The sequence below is a fragment of the Sitophilus oryzae genome, unplaced genomic scaffold (genome assembly GCF_002938485.1).
Source record: "Sitophilus oryzae breed Bouriz unplaced genomic scaffold, Soryzae_2.0 scaffold_177_pilon_pilon, whole genome shotgun sequence".
Taxonomy (NCBI): Eukaryota; Metazoa; Arthropoda; class Insecta; order Coleoptera; family Curculionidae; genus Sitophilus; species Sitophilus oryzae.
The window spans coordinates 8,057,222-8,078,791 of record NW_022146479.1 but is presented as its reverse complement, the minus strand read 5'-3'; the positions used below and the strand labels follow the sequence as shown (position 1 = coordinate 8,078,791).

Below are 21,570 nucleotides of genomic sequence, written 5' to 3'. Positions count from 1 at the left end.
TTCTTTCTCTAGACGTCATTTATTAAAAATTGACATTAAACCTGTCAAATAAAGATTATTATTAAATTTATAGAAAGAATAAAAAAGGATAGCACGTTTCCAGACATGTGAATCTATTTCGATTACATACGGTACTAAATAGCTGCACATTGTGAAGCGAATATAGGAAATCAGTAAATTTAAATATACAGGATGGTCCGAACTGTATTCCGGAAACTTTGGCTGCATATTTTGCAGCTAAAAATAATTAAAAAACTTGGTATAAATGTATGTCCTATAAAATGGTTAGTTTCGAAGAGGGCGTAGAAATTTCATTTTTATTTCCATTTTTTCCAAATAATTTCTGAAGTAACGTCAATATTTAGATGAAAGTTGATGTCTGGGAGTTTTTTGACGTGAGAAATTTGATTTTGATGTCAATATATGACTTCTATTTGTAGGGGTTAGGCACCTACATGTATTTTAACTGTTTTTAAGAGTAATAACTTCTCGTTCGTACCTATATAAAACTACTGGGTGCAAAAATATAAATTTCCCTGATTTTTTACATAAAAAATATCTCTTGGAAATCGCTACGAGCAACCGTTCTCAAGATATTTAGAATGAAAATAGTAGTCAATACATGTCATTATTGACAAAAAATGAACAATGTCGGTTAGATAGTTATCTGACTGAATAGATAGATTCTGGTTACTTTTGTGGATACTTTTTATTTTTTTAAATTAATCATAAATTTTTCTTTGAGAAAATGACAATAAAAAGTTTCTGTTGCACCTTTTGGACAAACTGTTGAACCTTTTGAACCAACAAAAAACATTTCAAATTTATGATTTCAGTCTAGTAACTATTTAGTTAACATGTTTAATTTATGTCACTGTCGACAAGTATTGATAATTTCGATTCTAAATATCTCGAGAACCGTTACTCGTAGCGATTTTTACCAAGAGATCTTTTTTACGTAAAAAATGTCGTAAATATATATTTTTTTACTCAGTAGTTTTATACAGGTACGGACGAAAACTTATTACTCTTCAAACCAGTTAAGAAATATGTAGGTGGCGCCGAAATAAGTAGGAGTCATATTGACATCAAAATCAAATTTCTCATGTCAAAAAACTCCCAGACACCAATTTTCATCCAAATATTGACGTTACTTTTGAAATTATTTGGAAAAAATCGAAATAAAAATGAAACTTCTACACCCTGTATCTCCAAAACTAAGCATTTTAGGACATAAACATTTTTACTTATTTTTATCTCTAGAATATGCTGCCGAAGTTTCCGGAATACAGTTCGGACCACCCTGTATATGCAATTAATGAGTGAATAATGAAAATTTACCTGCAATGTAATTCTATGTCGGGAACAGAACGAGTGCTATTCTCTTCGAGACAGAGCGATCCGTCTTCTTCGCTGTCAGAGAAAACCGATAACTGAGGATGTTGTGACGAGACCAGAAACGTGGTGCATTCCTGTCGCATCAAAACTGGCTTGGAACAATTCGCTGGCGAGGAGGTGCTGGTCAAGGAGGGCTGGCCCACTAGTAGGCTGGCTGTCTCATCCTGACTACTCATTCTGTGATGCCCCCAGGCCTAGCCTATCTTTAAACCTAGAAAGAGACAGATAGTTTTGGTCAAGTCACAGAGTCTTATACAACTACTATTATTAACTGATTAAGGGTGGCTGCAACGACGTCCTGTAATCCTGCTGCTAAAACAGCTGGTTTTTATATATAAAAAACCAATTGTTATGTTTTAACAGCAGGATTACGGGACGTCGTTGCAGGCACTCTAAGAGGCCTAGAATATGGAATTATAGTCCTTTTGGGGCTTCACGAGTAGGGCTAGATATACCGGGTGCGTCTCAAAGGTGGCTCACCCCCTATAACTTTTTTATTTTTTCAGATAAAAAATGAGATTTGGTATGTTAGTATATGACATAAATTAAGATTGATTGACGTATTCAATTGTTTTCTGTCACTTCCTATTTCACCGGAAATGACTACAACTTTTATTTTTTAAATGGCACCCTCGGTATTTTTTTACTTTATTCGATAGAAAATAACATTCTAAATAGAATGACGTATCATATGTCAACTTTTGACAAATTCGCTCAAAAACAAATTGTAATTTAAATTTCAATCTAGAGTGCCATGGCTGTGTTAAAAACACGAATGTTTAATCAAGAAGCCTTGGAAAAATATATTTGATCGTCTAATGTTTTAGTGACTTGTCCTGGCCGGTTAGAAAATGCCCAAATTGTATTTTTGATCATATCGCAATTTTTTTCAAATGGAACGAGGGTGGTTCATTAGCATATTTCGAAAAAGCATTTTTTTACGAATAATTTTATACCACACACTTGGTATTCCGAGTCAAATTGTCGTTATGAACCGCATTTTACAATTTCAAATATTATACGTAATACCATATTATGCGAAAGTGTCATTTTCTATCGAATAAAGTAAAAAAATACTGAGGGTGCCATTTAAGAATCAAAAGTTGTAGTCATTTCCGGTGAAACCGGAAGTGACCGAAAACAATTGAATATGTCAATCCATCCTAATTTATGTTATCTACTAACATACCCAATCTCGTTGTTTTATCTGAAAAAATAAAAAAGTTATAGGGGGTGAGCCACTTTTGAGACGCACCGGGTCGGCAAAGTTCTAACTCTCGTTTTAACTGTTGTCAAAAATTGCCCGAAAACAAGGGCTCAAGAAATCGAGTTTCTGACAAAACCAAAGGATAAAACCTTTAAAGGTTACATATTCTAAAAGTATATTTAATTTGTTATAAATACTGAAATTTTCATATTTTATCACTATGTTTACTATCACATACAAGTCGCCGATTTTGATAAAGCTACTGTTATTACCTAATTAAGAGGCGTAGAATGTGGAACTATAGTGCTTTTGGAGCTCACGAGTACGGAATTAGATGTAGGCAAAGTTTTAACCATTACCAAATGTTGCTTAAAAACAAGTGTTGAAGAAATCGAATTTCTGACAAAACTAAAAAAACATAAAGCGTTAATTGTTTAAATTCTAAAAGTATGTTAAATTTTTCTATAAATACTGCAATTTTCACTATTGTATGAATATGTTTACTATAAGTTTGAGCATCTTGAGAACCGGTAAAAAATTGCCAAAAATGAGCAATTTTTCGATCTTTTTCCACACATAGTCATGAAAATTGGCACCGAAGTCACCGATTTTGATAGAACTACTGTTATTAACTAACTAAAAGGCGTAGAGTATGGTACTGTAATGCTTTGGACCTCACATATACAGTACTTGATGTTTTACTTGAACTTAAATACTTAGAATTTACAAAAATACAAGTTCATGCTTAGTTTAGTCATAATGATCAGTAATATAAATAGTTAACTAATCCTAGAGTTAATTTTATGAAAATCTCATAATCTTAACAAGTTTATTAATTTTTAAGAAGCGCTTAATAAACAAAATTTGCTTTATTAACTTTTCGTATCATCACTAGTGCATACTAGGGGCGTTTTATATCAGATTAATTTATCAGAATGACAAACGATCATATTTCAGCAGAATATTTTAATAATTAATTTTAAGCGATCCACGAAAAGTCTTTTGACATTTTGATTTATCTTTCTACCTGTCAATATATCTATAAATTTTTTATTTTTTTTTATTCTGAAGCATTTTCGGTCAATAAATTAAATGTTTATATTAAATAAAAAATCTTTATATGCATCTATACATATAAATAGAGCTGATATGGCTCTATAAAAATATAATCCTTTTATATCTCTAACCTCTAAAAGGTATTTCTGGTATTAGTTCTAAATTTTTTTAGAACAGTCGTAACCCGTGCTTTTTATAGCAACAATGTATATTAAGGAAACCATAAAAGGGAACTAAGTTAAAGGTCACACATAAAATTAATATATTTTTATAGTATATCGATCTAGAAAATTATATTTTGCTATAGTTTTTTATTTTAACTAAAATGTTTTACTAATTAAAATGATATCTTATGTTTTACCTCAAAATAAAATTGTAACATTTGCTAGTTCTGGAATTAAAAAAAAATATATTCCTTTATTTTTTAGTTTAAATTGCATCTCTGTAATATTAACCATAAAGAAAAATTACCACATATTCTCTATTCAGCAATAGAGCGATAACCAGTGCAGTTTTTCCGGAATAAGTGTTTAGAATTACCAGGATTATCAGCTGAGAAGGATTTTTATTTTGTAGAGGGCGCAATACACATCTCTTTTAACGGTAATAGGCCTCTTGAAAGTCTTATTTTTCTTGAAAACTCCGTCAAGAGTGAATTAAAAAATCTTTAATAATTTTTCCTCTTTTTTTTTATTTTATTTTTTTTTTCACAGCACTTTTGCTGGGTACGGCCAATGTTCGCGGGGTCTTTATAGACCAACGCGACCATCTGTTGCCAGTATACGTCTCACGGTGTGACAGGTTGCCAGAATGACAGCTTTTTGTGAGATTGCTACGATTTGCTTCGGGTTGCGTATGCCGATAGCCTTTAGATTGCGAGGTAAGTACTTATCTACTAACCCATTACACGATATTATTATAGGATATATTTCCACCTTTTCCAACTGATACATTCTCTTTATCTCATCCGCTAGTTCTTGGTATTTCAGGACTTTCACCATTCTTGATTTTCCTACATTTTCGTCTGCTGGAATTTGTATATCTATTACTTGCGCCTTTCTTTGCTTCTTATCAAAAACTAAGATGTCTGGTCGATTGTGACTCACCGTCCTATCCGTTGTTATAGCTAGGTCCCATAGGATCTTCCACGATTCGTTTTCTAGTACCGTCTGAGGCTGGTATTTGTAGTATGGGACTTTTGCAGTAAGGAGCCCCATTTGTACACAGAGTTCCTGATGTATTACGCCTGCAACTTGGTTGTGCCTGTTTAGGTAGTCCCTCGGGGCAAGATATGTGCAACCAGCAGTTAGGTGTTGAATAGATTCAGTAGTGGTCTGGCATAGTCGACACTTATCAGATGGTAAGTCCTCTTTTAGGATGAATTTTCTCCGGTTTCTCGTAGGTATTACCTGTCCTTGTATGGCGTTTATGAATCCTTCAGTTTCGAACATTAACTGGCCATCAGAAAGATAAGACGTTGAAAGCTTCTTATCGACCTCACCTCCGTTGAGGTTGGCTGCATACCGTCCATGTAATGGTTTCGCTTTCCATTCTTCCTCGAATTGGCTGATTGTAACTGGGATTGGTGGGGGATTCTTATCTGCAAGTTTAAGCTGTGAATATCCGTCGTCAACCTGTATTAGCGCTCGATGCAATGGCTGATCGGTACGGAGAAAGTAGTCTCTGAGGTTGGTGGTCTGTTGGTGGTGTTGTACGACTAGATTTTGTAAACCTCGTCCTCCATTTGCCCGCGGAAGGTATAATCTGGCAGTCGAATCTTGTGGGTGGTGGGACCTGAATTTTGTTAGAAGCACCCTTACTTTCCTGTCAATGCTTTCCAGGTTTGTTTTGCTCCATTTCAATAAACCAAATGTGTGGGATATAGTTGGTATTGCCCAAGAATTAATTGCCGTGACTTTTGCCCCAGAGTTTTTTTCCGTTTTAAGTATTTTGGTCACGCGTTGGAGAAAAGATGATTCGACGGCCTTTTTCATTTCAGTGTGGTCTATAATAGCGGACTGTTGCACACCAAGATATTTGTACTTTGCTCCTAGTTCGAGTCCTGCGATGTGTTGTCCTCCCCTCAAGTTGATGCCTTCGGATTCTATGATTTTTCCTTTTATCACGTTCACGTATGCGCACTTACTGATACCAAATTTCATTTTAATATCCTCGCTAAAACATGACACTAGTTCTAGCAGGCTGTGTAGTTGGTCCCTATTTGTAGCGTAGAGCTTCAAGTCGTCTACGTAGAACAAGTGCGTTAGTCGAACACTTGAATTTTTCGTTATCTGGTACCCGTAGTTTCCAGTCTTTAGCATAGAGCTAAGTGGGTTAAGTGCCAAGCAAAACCATATTGGGCTCAGGCTATCCCCCTGGAAAATGCCTCTCCGGATTTTTAAGGTGTCAGTAAGGTATGAAACACCATTCAGGTTCACCGCTAGTTGCGTTCTCCATCTATCCATGGTTTGCCGGAGGAAGTATATTACTTCTGTATTAATTTTATATATTTCTAATGTTTTTACTAACCGGGGGACGGAGTCAAACGCCTTCAGGTAGTCGATCCATGCCATTGCTATATTTCTTTTTTTAACCATGGCCTGTTTTGTTACGATGGCGTCAACTACGGTCCACTCTCTACTACCCTGCGATCCCTCCCGGCTTCCATTTTGTTCCATGGCTAGAATTTCATTTTTCTTTAGATGTTGAGTTATTTGGGCGTTTATTATAGATGTAAGTATTTTATAGATTACGGGTAAGCAGGTTATTGGTCTAAAATTCTTTGGATTTTCAATCTCTGGGAGAATCTGGGATTTCTCCCCTGATTCTTGGGTAGCATGTAAGTTACTCCTTGCGTGAAGAAAGGCGGCATCTTTTCAGGGTCGACAAGGGCTTGCTGGAACTGCCTGGACAAGATTGGGTGGGTAGCAGGAAAGTTTTTCCACCAGTATGCTTGGATCTTATCATTCCCTGGGGTCTTCCAGTTGCTCAACCTTGTAAGAGCTCTTCTCACCAACTCTGCCGTTACTATTATTCTTTCCATTTCCGGTATACCTTGGTTTCTCTGTTCTTCGTTTCTCAGCCAATAGGCATCCTTATTATGATTTTCTTCCTGAGACCATATTTCGCTCCAATATTCCATCATATGCGCCTTCTCTGGGGGTTTTCCTTGCTGTTGTTGGGAATCTGTTGAAAGGTTGCGGTAGAAGAGTTTCTGGTTCAGTTGGAAATCACGATTTTGTTTGTATCGCTTAACCCTTTTGTTGTATCTTCTTAGTCTTTCCTCTTTTCTTATTATTATTATTATTTGCTCAAATATCATCTGGATTAAAATTAGGGCCTACTGTAGGGAAAACATCGATTTTATTTTCCGAGTATGAGATAAAATATAATCGACTTTAAGTTTAGCTGTAAAATTTCCTCCTCAGCGTCTTATTCATTTTTACTGTCCGAACAGATTCTCTCTGAAGCGACAGGCTTTAGTGCCATTTTATATTTCTTATCCGTAAGTCCACAATATTTATGATCAAAGAGTATCAATTTTAGGAAACCATTGCATTAATAGCTCGAAATTTTTAGAAGGTAATGTTTTTTTAACAACGTGTTTATATTTTTCTGCGAACCCAACTTCTTTTGAGGTAAAATTTTATCGTTTTCAAATACATTATTTTACTGACTTAAACTGAATAGAAAGGAAACAAGGGCATTCCATTTGGATGCAGCTTTTACCCTTATTGTGTACTTATTAAGAATTGTTGGAAGCAAGGTAATAAATTCAAGCAGCTTTTCTGACACTTTCTCTTAATAAAAAGATGTTTACGCTTTTTAAGGAAGCTTAGTTAGTAGTTATTATTAATAGTTTGTATATCTGTTAACATCGTTTAATTTTTTAAGTTTATCCTGTGTTAAAATAAATAAAATTATTTCCGGAACTTCATATATTATCCTAATATAATAGAGTAGGTCTTTCAAGAAAAAAAACAATGTAATCAAAGAGTCTTCATCCATCATCTTTAGATTAGATTAACCTAAAACTTAGCTTTCCTTTTACACATCTTTTTTCATTAAATCCACATCATATATAAATCAAGATATCTATGGCTGAAAATATGAAAATGATTGGCCGCAAAACGGTATTAAAATTTGATAAACCTTTATTGAGTAGATATCGATTTTGGATAGCATTTCACTGAAAAAAGTTATTATTTTCTTATGAAAAGAAGGGTTATTAAGATGTTTCATTATTAAGATGTTTCAAGTAGCATTTAAGCATCGAATGCTTTTGTTTTTGTAGAAGAAAACACATTTTTAAGAGAGCATTTTTTTCAAAAAGAGGAACACCACCTTTTCCTTACTTTATGTGTCCCAAAGGTTCTATTTCTGTCACCGTTTTGCATTTTAGTTGCTCTTTCTGTATTGCTTTTTCACTATCTCTTTTTAGCTTTCAGATAAACGGACATTTGTTTTAGAAAAATATTCCTGTTTTTTCTTGTCTGACCTTTTCCAAGTATGCCGTAAATATTCATCAGATTTAAAATTGTCTGATTTAATTATTGAGGATTAAAGGTAAAGTCGTAGTAAGAAATTTATTTGTTTTTTTATAATCTCGCAGTTACTTCTGACATTTATATGTTAACTATTGACATTTACTTATAATTTGTCTATTTATATGGATGTTTTATTTTTTTGTCCTAGTTTGCTTTTCGACTCCAAAACTATTGAAAATTCTAGGTAATCGATAATAAAACAATCCTTATTACGAATTATTGCATTTATTGTGTAATAATTTAATCTGTTTACTGTGGTTTGTTGATGTACATGTAACAATTTTGAAAATTTTGCTGACATAAATTATTCCCAGGTTAATGCCATAGAGTTGTATTAATCACTTTATTACAGACAGATTTTATTACTAAAATATGTGTATGAACGTTGCTTTCAATACCAATATATAGAGTCAAACACAATTGACTCTATTATGCTCTAATAGACCCAAATCTTGATTTATTATGTGTTTTGTTAATTCAAAATCTTTCTTTCTATTTTGATGCATTTGTAATAAAAAACAACACGGTATACAATTCTGTAAATATACACAAAAGTACCTAATAAGGTACTGTAGTGTAACAACCCAAATTCGTCAACAAAGTTGAAGAGGTAATATTTTGGCGAACTGTATAACAAGAAATTTAAATGAAAGAAAGGAACCTACGTTGTGTTAAATATTTTTTTATTATGATTACCTCGGATGCGCCTCGACAAAGCAATATTTTGGGAAATTTGAGGAGAATAGGTTATGTAAATAAAACGCTAAATTTGGAAAAAGCCCTACTTATTTTATTAAATGAAATGAAAGGAGTGCCGTACTCTGCCTGGAATTCACATGTAAAAGAGCACGGCAGAGAAAACCATGATCACTATTCCAGAGAATCTAACTATGCTGTCCTGAACTTTAATAAAAGAGAAATAATAAAGAAACTGTTCTCATACCTAGGTTTATAGTTTAATACACTCAAAACATGCCACATTTATATCGTTCAAAACTGAAGAGTTTTTTGTTAGTTTAACGGGTCCCCACCCGTAGGTACGAAGTCCCTTGTTGCGGAATCGACGCTAAAGTTGAAGGTTTGGTGCCAATATCTTATAATTTAATAAATTGTAAGTTATTCTATGAATTATTTTATTTATTATTTTTGTTTGCCCTTTTGCGAGCTAAGATATTCGCCCATGCAAGGTCGAAAATTGTTAGTACACTCAACAAGGCTCTTATTCTCACAAACCACAAACATCGGCACGAAGGAACAGTAAACGATTTTATTTAGATTACTTTTAAACTGAAATTATTTACAGCATAAATAGATTCCATTAAATGCATACACATGTTATATATTGCCTTTATCCGATCAAATGAATAATGAAAAGCTTTAGAACAGAATTACAACAAGAAAACAAAATAATATGATTTAGTTAACATTAGTTAAATAGTGAGAAAACATTTACTTTACCTTTAATAATATTCTTTGTCACAAAACTCAAGAACCAAAATAATATCAATGCGTCGCGAATGGTAGTCTAGAAGCTATTATCTAACAAATATCACTACTGTTCGTCGCCTGATTTCCCTCTCCCTAGTTTGTGAATAATATTTTAAAAATCAATAATTTTGTTTATCTATACAGAGTGTCTTAAAAATGAATGTTTCGAATTTAAATAAATATTGTCTATTTTTAAATAGGCGGTTCATCTCAGTACCTTTGTTAATTGCCTAGTTATGCACTATTTAAAGAACTATGGCATGGTCTGTTTTTATTAAAATTTAGAACAAAAATAATTGGAACAGGCAATTCTTAAAAATGCCCTTTTATAATGTCTGGAAAAATGTCCACTGTATCATCCATTTCTTGATAAAAAAAAGTCGTATTTATTGCCAGCACTTTTGACTTCAGGAAACTGACTTTGGCCGTAAATTTTCAGAGCTGTTTGCGAATTGTGGCTGCTCCTCTCCTTTCGTTGCACACGCTCATTGAAATTTATTTTTCTGTTCAGAATAGATGCTAACTTGGCTAATAACTTAAAACTACCAAGCACAACCATGCATATAGTTTTTTTTTTCATTTTTACCGAATTATAATATATTAACAGCAGTTTGTAAATTAAATTACTGTAAAAATATGTACAATTTAGCTATAGTCTGTGTATATTTTACCGAAATACGTTTATATTTGATAAGGGTTCAGGAATATTAATCCAATAATTAAAGAATATGGGTGTAAAAGCTCAGAACAAACTAATAAATAATACGGCGTAGCAAAATCGCTTAACAAATTTAATTGGAACCATATTGAGCTACCAGTTTTAATTTGTATGTTGAGCTCTGCTCCGAAAAGCAATAGGTGTGCCCGTTATTACCCCAGCAAGGGTTCAACTAAGGGAAGAAATTAAATTTCGGCTTATTTCCTCTTCTAAGCTATTTTACAAAATCACTTTTTGATTAAATTAGGTTTTAAGCATAAAACCAGATATTATCTTTGAACGTATCATAGCTTCTGAGGTATATGGTTAGGTAGGAGCAATTTCCTACATGCTAATCTAACATGGATTTGACATAGAGGCCTAAAATTGAGAATTTCCATTAAATTGGGAACTGTTTGCATGTTTCTCGGAGGCTTAAGTGCACTATTAAAATGGAAAGGTCTTTGACCTTTTTGTAAACTAGATTAGGTCAGCTAAACACGCCAACGATATTTTTATTATAAATGTAATAATTCGATAGTAATAGTTCCAGCAGACAAGGACTCTAAATAATTATATTGTATCTTGAAAATATTATTTTAAAATAATATTGACAACTCTACTTAGACGTTCAGAACAACACACGTTGTTAACTTTTAAATCCTCTAAATGTAAACAATATAATTTAACAATGTATAACAGAAAATTACGGAATGCTGCACCTTAGTTATATATTACACACAGGCAGTAAGCTGTTAATCTGCTAGCGTTCTATAGGAAGTTTTGAGATTCATACAGAATTTGCAGTAAGTTTCACCTTAATTAATTTAAGTTAGGTAGAACATAAATTGGGAAGCACTATTTTTGAACTGCTGCAAAAAGTGCAAAACTTTTGTTATGTGACTAAATCGCTGAAGTGTTAATAGTTTGTTTATACGCTGATGCTTCTGTTCTGTCCCTCTAAATGGATAGAATTTCTATGTTTGTGTTTGTCTAGCTGTTCAGTTTTTTCCTGGACTCTTTAATGGATATACAAAAAATACCTAACAGTACACAAAACGAGTGAGTATACTCAAGGTATCCACTATACCAGGTGCGTCTGAACAGTGGCTCACCCTTATAACTTTTTTATTTTTTCATATAAAAAAACGAGATTTGGTATGTTAGTAGATGACATAAATTAGGAATCATTGACGTATTCAATTCTTTTCACTTCCTGTTTCAGCGGAAATGACTATACAACATTTGATTTTTAAATGGCAATCTCGATATTTTTTTACTTTATTCGATAGAAAATTACACTCTGAATAGAATGACATATCATGGGAATAGGACTAAAAATAAGAATCATATAATACTTTAAATTTGACGAAAAATGTTTGCGTTGCGTTCTTTTTGCATCTGAATGTATTTCATGTTATATTTTTCCTTATTGGTGTTAATCTTAATTATGGATGTAAATATGCATATTTCCAGTGCATTTTTCATCTAATTTACATCTTTTTTGCATCTAAATTGTGTTTCCAAGCTTTATTCCAGTTAATAAGAGAATGATTTAGGCCGATTTGCATATTTTCAAAGAGCTCCGAAAACTTTTTAATCTAATTGAAAGCTTTTTGTTTTGTAAAGCGTTTGGAGTAATAATATTTCATTTATTTCTTTCAATTCCTATTCTGTGTATCGCTTTCAGTGTTTCACGAAGGCGGTTAATAAATTCTTATTATAAATATCAACCATTAATTAACCAATTTCTTTAATAACTTTTGTAACAATACATTGTATACTATATTTTACAAAATATAGTAACATATAGTAGAAATATGTTGCGACATAATAATGTTAATTCTTTAATTTGTTTTCTCTTCAATTAATTATATTAGCGTTATCCCAAAACGGAACAATATAGACAGGAAACCAAACAGTAATTTAATTTATTTTGGATTTAAATTAAATAATTAAACATATTTATTTCGATGATATAAACGTTATTTAAGGTTTTATCTGAATTTCTGTGGCACTCAGTTTGATTAAATATTATCAAAATTATTACTTATAACAGAAACATCTATAAATCTTTAGTTATTGTTTTGAAAAAAAAAGTCTTTAAATACATTTTTTCTTTGATTTTTTAAAAATCCCTTTTCTGAAGTATTAATCAACTTTTGATTATTTAAAATTTGACTGTATCATTATCTAAATCAAACATTTATCACTGACTGGTCTGCTCGCAGTATTTCTAATCTAAATAGAATAAGATACATCGTCGAAAAATAAACTCAACTGGATTTTTTCCTTCCAAACATCTCGAACGGTTCGCCTTTTTTTCCCTCTTTTTCGCGCTGTTTTATTTTTCTCCACCGTGGAGAATTCCCAGATAAGTCAGTCGGTGAGAACTGAAATTAAGTTTTGGCACTCGTGAATATTTAATCGGAGTTCCAAGCGGTTCGGCCAAACAAAAGATTAGAAATGCTGCATCGTATGCAAGAAATAGAAGGGGATCGCATATAGGAACCGGGATATTTCGTTCGTATTGTGTTCCAGAGGCGTCCTACTGAAACAATCGGTTTTAAATTGGGAGGGTATGAACCTCTTAAATCTCTTATTTTTACCTAGTGTAAGGGATCTCTCAAATAATAATATTGTTTAGAGGAAAATAGGAATCTTATAGCAATATAACTGATCTCTACCACGATTTCTTATTTACTAATAAATTTTTAATGTTTCTTACATAACGTTATTTTTGACCGACTGACTCAGATTAAATCATCCTAATATTAAGGGAACCTTCGACTATAATTTAATTAATAGATACACAATTTCTATAGGACCTCTAATACACCATCTACACTATTCGCGAATCAGTCAGAAGCAAGTCATAGTCATATTTTCTCGTCTACCTTTGTCTCGTCTCGGTTGGTGTCCTGTTGTCTCGGTTTATTTTCATTTCTTATAAACGTCTTGAAACTACTCGTTAAATTGCGGAATAGGGTGTGAGGGGATTTTATTTGGCGACTTTCGGTTGTCTACCATCTACACTATTCGCGAAACAGTCAGAAGCAAGTCATAGTCATATTTTCTCGTCTAACTTTGTCTCGTCTCGGTTGGTGTCCGGTTGTCTCGGTTTATTTTCATTTCTTATAAACGTCTTGAAACTACTCGTTAAATTGCGGAATAGGGTGTGAGGGGATTTTATTTGGCGACTTTCGGTTGTCTACCATCTACACTATTCGCGAAACAGTCAGAAGCAAGTCATAGTCATATTTTCTCGTCTAACTTTGTCTCGTCTCGGTTGGTGTCCGGTTGTCTCGGTTTATTTTCATTTCTTATAAACGTCTTGAAACTACTCGTTAAATTGCGGAATAGGGTGTGGGGATTTTATTTGGCGACTTTCGGTTGTCTACCATCTACACTATTCGCGAAACAGTCAGAAGCAAGTCATAGTCATATTTTCTCGTCTAACTTTGTCTCGTCTCGGTTGGTGTCCGGTTGTCTCGGTTTATTTTCATTTCTTATAAACGTCTTGAAACTACTCGTTAAATTGCGGAATAGGGTGTGAGGGGATTTTATTTGGCGACTTTCGGTTGTCTTCTGTGTCTCGTTCATTTTCGTTTTGTCTCGAGCTACTTTCACGACGTATCGGATTTTATACCCGATAAAGGACCTTTTTTCATAAATCTCAGTGATATAAATCCATTGAGAAATAATAAATAATAATTATAATATTAGACAATCATTAAAACTAAATATTCTTGTATAACCTTAGAGGAATAGCCAATTTAACCTACCATCGGTTACTATTTACTAGTGACATTAGGTACATTATACTCGATTACAAACTAATGATATTTATTCCTACCACATGTTTACTTATTTTTCCGAAACCACCACAAAGTTTGACCTTGATTACTTCGCGAAGTAACAGCGCTTTCAGATGGAGCGGAGCGGACCGTCCGTCCGCGCTGTTTTTGTTCCTGCTATGTGCTCATTCCCCGCAACATAAGAAAAGCACTGAGTTTACCTCTGAAAGTATTTCGAGAAGTTCTTCGCGAAATGTTTCACGAAATATTTCTAGAAATATTTCGCGAATTTTTCGGGCATAATGTAGAGAGTTTGCGGCCAAGACCAACCAAGATTCCCCGTAGCATAAGAAAAGTACTCAGTTTACCTCTGAAAGTATTTCGAGAAGTGCTTCGGCGAAATGTTTCATGAAATATTTCTAGAAATATTTCGCGAATTTTTCGGGCATAGTGTAGAGAGTTTGCGGCCGAGACCAGTCAAGATTCCCCATAACATAAGAAAAGCACTGAGTTTACCTCTGAAAGTATTTCGAGAAGTGCTTTGCGAAATGTTTCACGAAATATTTCTAGAATGTTCTTCTGTTTATGTTTTTCGGATGGATTTTTTTTATAAAAGTTTTAATGCTTTTATGATATCTGTGTCTTAAAGTCAAACAAACATCAATCATTTATAGTGCTAGAAAGAATTCCTGTTATATATATTTAGAAGAAAAAAATAATAAACCTCTTGGTAATTTGGCTCAATCAAATTTAACGCGTTTGGTTTAGAAGTGTGGTCAACGATTTCAACAGTGTGGTTTTTAAACCATGTCCCGTGTCTTCGAACCTATCAATAAAACAACATATCGGAGCCTTTGTTTAAATTTCAAACACACGATTTACCCACGCTTTGCCTTTTTATTAGCGGCTGCTATTGAAATTTTGATTGGAACGGATTATTTGACCGACCTATAAAAACAAACGAGGATTAAAATAAAGCCTGTATATATAGGGTGTTCGAAATTGCGAAGGTTATTAAAATTTCCGTCGGGCATTTTGGAGTCATTTCAAACAGCAGAGTAGTTTTGGAATAGTTTCTTAAAGTTACCTTAGCAAATTATCTTGAAAAAAAAACATAATATTTTATTTTATCGCTCTTTTATGTTCCTACTATCAAAGTATATTCAGTTAGCTCTTTATAATTAAAAAAAATGACCCTAGATATTATGTAACGAGAATCATAGATTGGGAGAAACCCTACGCTCGAATAAGTTAGTTAAGAACAGGCGATTGAGAATGTCGTGTCGCTCTTATGTAATCCTGAGTACTACCTCTGATTCTACGATGCAATAAAGGAGTAATACAGGAAATTCAGAGGTCCGATTCTGTAAACATATTTCTTGTCTAGTGACTCATAAATAGTATACAAATAGCATAGGCTCGACAAAAAATTTCTTGCCTCCCGGATATTCTAATTCTAATAACTCTCCCGAAACATTTTATAGCTTCACAGCTTCTCACAACGATTTGATCAGAAGCAAAAATGGATTCAAGGAGTTCGACGAAACAAATGAGTAAACAAAGTTCCCATTACATAATCAAAAAATTAAATAGGCATATACCATGAGAAGATAAAATATAATTTGATCAATATTAATGGTATACTTTTTTTAATCAACTAGTGCTTATTTTTTATGAAAATATTCTAAACTTATAATGATGTACCTTTAAAATTTTTCGTTATAGCCAAAATAGACACAGATATATCCTCACTAGCAAAACCGGTGCGTAAAACTATGCTCGCTACCGTAGTTGTAACTCGCTACCGTAAGTAACTCATCTAAAAAGTTTTATTAGCTTGAATAATAAATTAGAATACAAATTAGACCTTCTGAAGATCTCAAAATATGTACTTTTATATATTTTTTTTAGAATTCTGACAAATTATACTTCCTAACACTTTTAGAATAATTTTATATAACAATTTTTTCGTGTATTTGCTATTTAAACCCGTGTATTTGTTTAGTCCGCTATTTACAGTATCCTCCGATGGTGGCAGCACCGGCGGAGAACCAGTGTTAAAGTAAAATATGTGTGGACAAAAGAAAAAGTTTTAAAAACACGGTAGATTTTCCTTCCTTAAAAGAAAATCATAACAGGCACCAAGAACATAGAAAATACATAAGCCCTGAGATTTAACAATTTCGTAAATTCCCAAAAGATTTAGGGAAAGAAAATGTCATTTTCTTCGTTTTCCTACTTTTCGTGTCTAACGAAATAATTGGTTAGTGTTTCTAACATTGTTATTTCACGAGACTCACCTTATTTTAACAGTTTATTTCTTAAAAAATATAATATCCAGGTTTTTCCAGAATAAATATACTGGACGAATATTTTTTATTTATATATAATCTTTTTTTCTGGAATCATAATTTAATTGCGTTGGCTCATATTTTAATAGAATTAACATAACTTTAGTTTATCTATAGTTTATGCAAGGATTTCATACTTTATTCATATCAAAGTCAAGCGTAGAAAAATCTGCATAAAATCTGAATCTCTAAAAGTCTTTGTTTTTGTTCAATCACGATTTGCATACAACTTTTTTTTTAATCAGTACAAGAGTAATAGAATTTCAAATTAACTGCGTGTTAATAAAGACTTTTCAGATCAAAGATAAATTTTTGAACCTATTTTCAATGTTTATGGTCATAATTCAGTATTTTTGTCACAGTAATAATCATTTTGATTGTTTAAATTTTGTATTTTCATTTGGGGGAGCATATCGATTTAGAACCTCATTAAATTAGAGCGAATTTCATAGAAAATAACTGAAAACATATAAAAACAGTTATGTATAGACATACAGGGGGCCCCAATATTCCAATAGAACTACTACGTATTTTTGGAATCAAAATAAGTTCATCGGACACAATTTACGTAGTTAAAAGTACCGTATGATCGAAAAAAAACGGCGTCCAGTTGGCTGGGAAATGACGATCGATGACATTTCCCATATAAAATGACAGCGATCTTCATTTCATAGCCATCGTTGACGCCGTTTTTTCTCGATCATACGGTAGTTCATTTGTCCGTTACAGGGCATCAAACTTGAAAAAAAAACACAAAATACACTTAGATCCATTTTATCACATACTAAACCAATGAATACAGAACAACAAACAAAAAATGTAATATACCAAATACCATGTGAATGCGATAAATTTTACATTGGTAAAACATCTAGACCCTTAAATGTTAGAATTAAAGAACATAAAGATTATTTAAGAAAGGAAGATTTTCACAAACCTAAGATTTGTCAGCATTCATGGGACACAGGGCACAGAATAAATTTTAATAACGCCAAAATTATAATGAAAGAAGCGATAGCCTCTAAAAGAAAAATAAAAGAGGCTTTTTTAATTCAATCTAATAAAAATAAATGTATTGCTCATGCATCTGTAGATGTTGGTTTGATATAGTAATGTATGGTAATCGCTTCTTTGATTTTAAAGAACATAACATAAATAAACCTAACATACGTAAAATTTAAAAATAATCATACAGAAAGTCATTTTAACAAAACGTCAACGGTTTCTTGTAGACGTATCTGTTTTAAAAAAGTAAAGTGTTCTCGAATAGTTGAATTTAAATATTTTTAAATAATTTTTTTCTTTATTCTTTTTATTTTTTTGCTTCCGACGACGGAAAGAGATAAACTTTCCGAAACGTTAAGCATTTTTTTCTTTGTTAGGCAAATTTGTGTAACTGTAAACATAACTTCTGACAAGCAGTGTCCGTTTAGGTTTAACGCAGAAGTGTTTACAAAAAATAACTAAAATTTTATTTTGTAGATTTTCTTGCAGTGCAGTGGCGAAATACCCATAAAGGATTTTTTGGAGAGTTGAAAAAAAAAACGTTTAAGATATTTTAAGAACTGATATTCCGATTTGAATGAGATTTGAAGTACCTATGTTTTGCTAAGCGCTTTAACATTATTTGACTTCCTTTTGACAAAATTCTCTATTTCTGTGAAAGTCAAACGTTAAAACATGCAATGACAAATGAGGCACTTTTCTATAGAGGTAAATTGTGCCCAATGAACTTATTTTGACTCTAAAAATACGTAGTAGTTCTGTGTCCACAGAATATTGGGATACCCTGTAGAGAGTTTTAGCACTAGAAATTTACTTTTCAATTACAACAAAGTTTCATCCGAAATAAAAGGAAATAAAGGAAAAAATCTCTTAAATTATGCATTTCCCAAGTCGATGTCGTTTATCTTCTTTATTAAATAACAGTTTTACTCTAACTGCTAAAATTACTACTCCAGCAAACCAAAACATTCCATTCCAGCGCCAAGATCCATTTAGCAAATCCTGTTATTGGATAAAGCAAGAGCATTCGACAAAAGATATTTTAAGATGCTTTCAATTAAACCTTGTTACTAGACAGCCCTTAATTGAGAGTGTAATTGAAAGTGTCCGTATTTTTTTTCCTTCTCCTCAAATTTAAAGACGACTAAATTAAATTAAATCGCTTTGTTTGTTCCATTTTAGGTGGTTTAAGAAAGCGTTTAAGCAGTTTATTTTGCGGCAAGTCTGAGATTGAAGGGAAATTAGATTTTATTAACCCCAAGGCTGCTGGTAATTAAATTTATTACCGGATATAATAAAATATTTGCAAAAACAGATAGCAATCTGTTCGGAAGGGAAAGATTATTATTATTTATTATTCTGCCCTTCGTACACCGAGGAAAGGGTTGTATTGTTTTCAATTAGATTTATGCCTTAATTCAATATAACAGAATTAAGTGTTTTTTGAGGGTAAATCTGACTTGTTCAGATAAAAAAGATCTTACTCTCCAGTCCTTTCATTATCTGGCTGGCTTGGGTTAAATTTAACTAATCTCTTTGATATGCACAGTGTCCAATTATTTCTTCCAATTAGCCAGTCTAGGGTTAAGTAATGCCTTTCTAGAATGACCTGAACTATTTGACTTGGCATTAGTGCGAGATAATTGGTTTGTTGGTCAGCTTTGATTGTGTCAATTAAAATCGATTTTTGGTAGTTTAATGATGGATTCAATTATGCAAGATATTACTCATTGGGGACATTAAACTTAATATGTATGTTGAAATAAATACAGAAATTAAGATCTAACTTATTTCTGATTGATTTAAGAAATATTTGTTCTATATCGCTTAATATAAAATTCTGGAAACATATATAATTATGTTCTATTTTCATTAATTTTGTATTTTTCTCTGGAGATGTTGGACGAATATAAGACATCTTGAAATGTGAAAAAATACGAGAATTCGACAGGAGAAAGTTTAATTTAAGATGAAATAAAAAAGATACTAAAAAACTGAACTGGTTTGAAGAGTGTCTGTGTAAAAAGACAGAACGTAAAATAAATTTCACTGAAAGGAAAACCATCAGAACGAAAGAGACATGTTCTTGAAGTTTTTGTACCGAAACTCGATTGAGAAAGTATTTAAAACCCAGGATTTTAGGACTTTTGATATTCAGTACAATATACTTTACGTTAAAATTCTGAATCGTTTGAGATAAAGTGTTATAGTTCCCTTAACAGCGAAAGATTGCAAATGCTTAATAGGAATTTTATTGCTCTAACTTCCCATTCCCTTTGTACCGAAATGGGAAAACCATTCTGAAGAACAGAGTGGGAAAAAAACTACATCAAAACCGTCCAAAGACGACAAAAACGTAAAAAAGGAAATCCATTGGGACAATCGACGTAAAGATTGAAGGTATTGGAATTGGGCCAATGGGAAGCAAGTTTAATATTTGAAAGGGCAAAGGTTCAAAAAAATTAAATATTTTTACAAAAAAGCATAGGTACATACAAAATGCATGCGTCCTTTTTTTGTTTTTTTCAGATAATGTTGTTACAAAACGATAAAATGCTAACATAAATTTCATACTATATCACTATACCGGGTGGTGCATCGTCTTTGGAAACATAGAAAATCCCATGCAAATTTTGAACTATCCAAATATTTGCTCGCCTATTAATTTTACAGATGTGCTGAATACACATGCCAAATTTGAACACTTTTGGACAAGCCGATTTTAAGTTATTTAAATTCTTTTTTTTTAATTGACACTGTAAATAGTTTGCCTTGTAAATTGCTGTTTTAAAAATGATTTTTCGTTATGTATTTGTGTCAATCATTAATGTCAGTAACAATGCAATTTATTTAGAGATAAAAGTTAAGCCTGCATATCGATCAACCATGACGAACGAAATCGATAAGAGGCAATAAACTTCCTTAGAATAACATGCGACAGCATATCGTACCTTTTTCGATTTCACAGAAATTTAATATAGAAAAATCGTACTAAACAATATATCAAACTAGGCAGGAATTTTACAAGATTGGGGTTGTTTTTGACATTTTTTAATTATTACATTTTTATCTTGGTAATTGCTCTTAAATATCAAATAATGTCACTAATACACCAAAAAAAAAGGAAAGCGTCTTAAAAATTAAATGCACCTTAATCTTACGAATCCGTGTCAAAAGGTAGAGTATATTTCTAGGACATATAAACTGATATTGCTAAAAGGGCTAAATTTATATCTTGGAAATTGCTCTTAAATATCATTTAATGTCACTAATACAGAAAAAAAGAAAACCGTGGACTTAAAAATTTAATTCGCTTTAATCTTACGAGTCCGTGTCAAAGGACAGAGTGTCTTTCTACGACATATAAACTGATATTGCTGAAAGGGCTAACTTTATATCACTCTAACTGGGTACGTGACTAAATTCTCTGACCTACAACATTTAATTTCTTTCCCTCTTTTAGCTCGGTATTGTATAAATATCTATTGGTAGTGTAATATCCGTTTAATAATGATTGCTTGTCGAAAATCTGAATAAACTTTGTTTTTGCTGAAAACAGGGATAAATATAAACTAATATAATACTTCGTTGTTTGTTTTCCAACGATCTAAATGTAATATTAATTTAATTATCAACTTTAACTGAACAATGTGGCGGTTTTATTAAAAATAGATCGTTTATCGACAGAATTCTTTAGAAAATATTTCGATAACGTTGAGGGGAACGTTGTGAGTTGACGGTTTCGTTAACGGTAAAACATGATTACCGGAAACTTTTAACTAAGAAAGTTGAGCCCCGGCGTTTCAGCGAAAGCTTCCAATTTTCGTTAGAAGTGATATGCCCTAATCCCGGATTATATCGCTCTACATACACAAGAGAATGCATTGGAAAGATCCCAAACTTTAAACATTACTTTGTCTTAATTGTCATAAAAACTTCTCCGGAGTTTACTGCTCTCTATTTATATTCCACTTTTTTCTGATTGTCTGGCATAAAAATGTTTTATTTTTTTTTTGTTGCGACT

At 32.4% G+C, this 21,570-nt stretch overlaps 1 protein-coding gene across 4 annotated transcripts in view; it reads right to left on the bottom strand.

The window, feature by feature from the left end:
• Positions 1 to 21,570, bottom strand: part of LOC115882318 (small conductance calcium-activated potassium channel protein) — an 84,070-nt gene that overhangs the window by 43,365 nt on the left and 19,135 nt on the right. For all 4 annotated transcript variants that reach the window (XM_030900319.1, XM_030900315.1, XM_030900316.1 and 1 more), the window contains exon 2: positions 1,342 to 1,609. In XM_030900319.1, the coding sequence (XP_030756179.1) occupies positions 1,342 to 1,574 (233 nt within the window). In that variant the 5' untranslated portion in view covers positions 1,575 to 1,609. The remainder of the gene's footprint in view (positions 1 to 1,341; positions 1,610 to 21,570) is intronic.